The 3061-nt window shown below is 41.4% G+C and overlaps 1 protein-coding gene across 1 annotated transcript; it reads right to left on the reverse strand.

Annotated features, from left to right (window-relative positions):
* Nucleotides 1-223: 223 nt before the first annotated feature.
* On the reverse strand, nucleotides 224-2943 carry CSUI_008847 (peptidase m16 inactive domain-containing protein; the record flags this gene model as incomplete). Its single annotated transcript, XM_068068969.1, has 3 exons — nucleotides 2890-2943; nucleotides 1929-2088; nucleotides 224-1289 (listed from the first exon to the last, which is right to left on the reverse strand). Coding segments are annotated over exons 2-3 (1209 nt in total), but the record flags the coding sequence as incomplete, so codon positions are not given.
* Nucleotides 2944-3061: the final 118 nt, after the last annotated feature.

Below are 3061 nucleotides of genomic sequence, written 5' to 3' on the forward strand. Positions count from 1 at the left end.
TATATATACGTACATATACACATACATTTATATATACAGAAATATGATGTAGCTATATATGTCTGAATCTCCATCTATCGAGTATATATACATACCTATAGATACCTATGACTACATCTGTACAGCATATACACATAAGGACATGAGTATGTTTGTATCATGTGTAGTAATGGGGGGATTGAGAAGAAGAGCGACGCATGCATGCATGTATTTCAATCTTACTTGTATCATGTGGATTTGTTTCTAAAGCTCGATAGAATTGAAGGAGTTCTCTCCTAAGAAGCATATGTATCCTTGATAAATCTAAAGGTTTCTTCGCTTCCGTCTCAATTAGAGACCGAATCGCCTTTCCTACATCTTCAAGCTGGGTCGCTTCTTCTTCTTCTCCCCCATCTTCGCTCCCTCTCTCTCTTTCTTCATCCCCATCGACTTCTGTCGAGGCATTCTCACCCTTTTCTTCTTCTTCTTTCTCTTCTGACAAAACGTTTTCATTTTCTCTCTTCTGTTTCTTCATTGCATGTCCTTCGCCCTTGTCTTGCTTCTCAGATCCCTCTAATCTCTCTTTCTCTTCTTTCTTCTGCTTCGTCTCATTGTCTTTCTTCCCATCTAGTTCTCCTCCATCTACATCTTCTCCCTTTTCTCCTTGTCGATCATCCTCCTTTCTTTCCTTCTGATCCTTCTCCGTAGCTGTATTCGTCAGGCTCTTCTCCTTCTTTTTCTTCTCTAACTTGACGTCGATTCCTTCTATGAAGAAGCACGTCGATTTGAATCCCTCTGAAGAGAAGTCGACATTAGCACAGAGAGGATTCTCGCACTGGACTAGCTCTCTCTGTAAAACAGCGAGATTCCCCTCTGTGAGGTAACTTCCTAGGATATCCACGGCTTCTCTTGTCTCCAGCTCACGCCAAGGAGGCCCTCTCCATCCTAAGGCCACACGCCCTGTCTCTTCATCGTCTGATGGGAAATACACTCGATCAAACTTTACTGCAGAAGAAGAAGAAGAAGGAAGGGCGAAGTTTTGGGGGTCGCTCCATGGCCGAGGCCCTGAGAAGTTGAGAGGGCGATCTGCATGCTCTGGCACTCCGACAGCTTTCGAGATAAGATCATCGAGAGGAGACGGAGAAGAAGGAGGATAAGGAGAAGAAGAAGAGGAGTTCATACTGGCGTTCTTTCGGATGTTTTCGATGGTCGTGATAGAAGATCTTACTGTATGGAGAAGAAGCGGCACGTCAAACACACCTGTGAAGATGAGAGAAAGATTGTCCCACTTATAGAAATGACGATGATATCTACGAAGAAAGGAGACACGAGAGACACAGAAAGCAAGAGACATCGCATGTCATAGAGAAAGGGAGAAAGAAACAAGGAAGGATCCGTTCACGCCTTCTTACCTAGGGTAGAATCTCTTCAAGTGTATGAATGAAGAAGTGGGTTCATAGATATACATATATATGTGTCAAGACGACGCTAGAGTGCTTGGTAATGAAGAGAGACACTTACAGGAATACCAATAGACAAATAGATAAATAGATCAAACAGAAGGAAAGAACTCGCTGTCCCTCGTAACAAGCCGAAATTGATCTATAGAGATCCATACATATGTGCACCCCCATGTAGACTTGACTTCTCTGAACGCACATATTCATTTACCTCCTTCTCACGGTTTTCCACAGCTATCCATCATCTATCTCTCACTCCTTCATAGATCTCTCTAGACACTTGAATTGCCTTGCATGCACCCCTCTCAGTTCATTTGATAAAGCCAGATATTGAGAAGCATTTGAAGACTTCTTCTTCTGTATAAATGAGCTAAAGTCCCGCCAGCCACGCACCCCGAGAAGACGTTACTTCCGCCCTAACACATTTCTTTCCTTCCTCTTTTCTCATTCTTTTTCTTTCCTTCTGTCGGGATTTGTCTGTCTTCTTACTCTCTGACTCGATCATTGCTAGTTCTTCTGATCTGTTCCATGATGCCTCCTGTTTCATATCTATAGCCACTACCATCGGGATAGAGAAGTTCAATCAAACGTCGATAAAGAACCGAAGACGCCTGTCGCTCTCTCGATTCCATCTCAGAATATACCACACCTGGACTTATATGAAAAAGAGACAAAGAGTCAGAAAAAGAAAGAAAGAGAAAGAAAGAAAGAAAGAAAGAGAAAGAAAGTGTATGATGTACATTTGAGATCGTTGGTATCTTTGTCATATGTCTCTCTATCTTTAATCTATTTATCTATATATCTATCTTTAATCTATCTGTCTATTTATCTTTAATCTATCCTTCTATCTATCTTGAATCTATGTATCTATCTATATATCTATCTATATCGACAATAGTATTGATAGAGTATCATACTCCAGTGTATCATCTTCTTTTCTTTTACGTGTGAAGATAGAGCATTCATTCATAGACATCTGTATCTACGCTTGTATGTATAGACAGACAGAGAGACAGAGCTACTTGTCCGTAAGTACCTCTACGCAGAGAGCTGTTCTTTGAAGAGACAGACACTCAGAGAGAAAGAAAGAAAAGCAAGAAGAAACAAGCACGATCGCATGAAGTCATCCTTACGCATACCTATAGACAGATCTTACTGTCCTCCTGTAGAGATGTTGATCCGTGTGCTGAAAAGAAAGAAAGATATCCACTGGACTGTGAATAGCGAATAGATGCCGAAGAGTACATGTTTGTATATACACTTCAACTGCATGCACTCTTCAGTTTGGCTCAATCTATCTGATCTTTCCTTCTCATACATGAAGGATGAAGACACCTCATCCCCCCCAGTCTTCTTTTTCTCTTTCTTTCTTTCTTTCTTTTTTACTCTGTGAAAAGTGAGTAGAGTTGTAGAGCAGCTTTTCACATGGAGAGTAGGGCGTGTTTCTCACCTGCACTTGCAGCTGTGTCTGTTAAGTGATGGACTTCTGTCTTAAAAGCTTTCTATAGGAGGTGGGGTGACTGCTGTATGGTCGTTGAGTTTTCTTTCTCTCTTTCTTTCTTTCTCTCTCTCTCTCTCAATGTCCCTTTCTTTGCTTTTCTTCTCGACAGCTTCGTGAGACG

The sequence above is a fragment of the Cystoisospora suis genome, assembly GCF_002600585.1.
Source record: "Cystoisospora suis strain Wien I chromosome Unknown contig_5097, whole genome shotgun sequence".
In the NCBI taxonomy this organism is placed as follows: Eukaryota; Apicomplexa; class Conoidasida; order Eucoccidiorida; family Sarcocystidae; genus Cystoisospora; species Cystoisospora suis.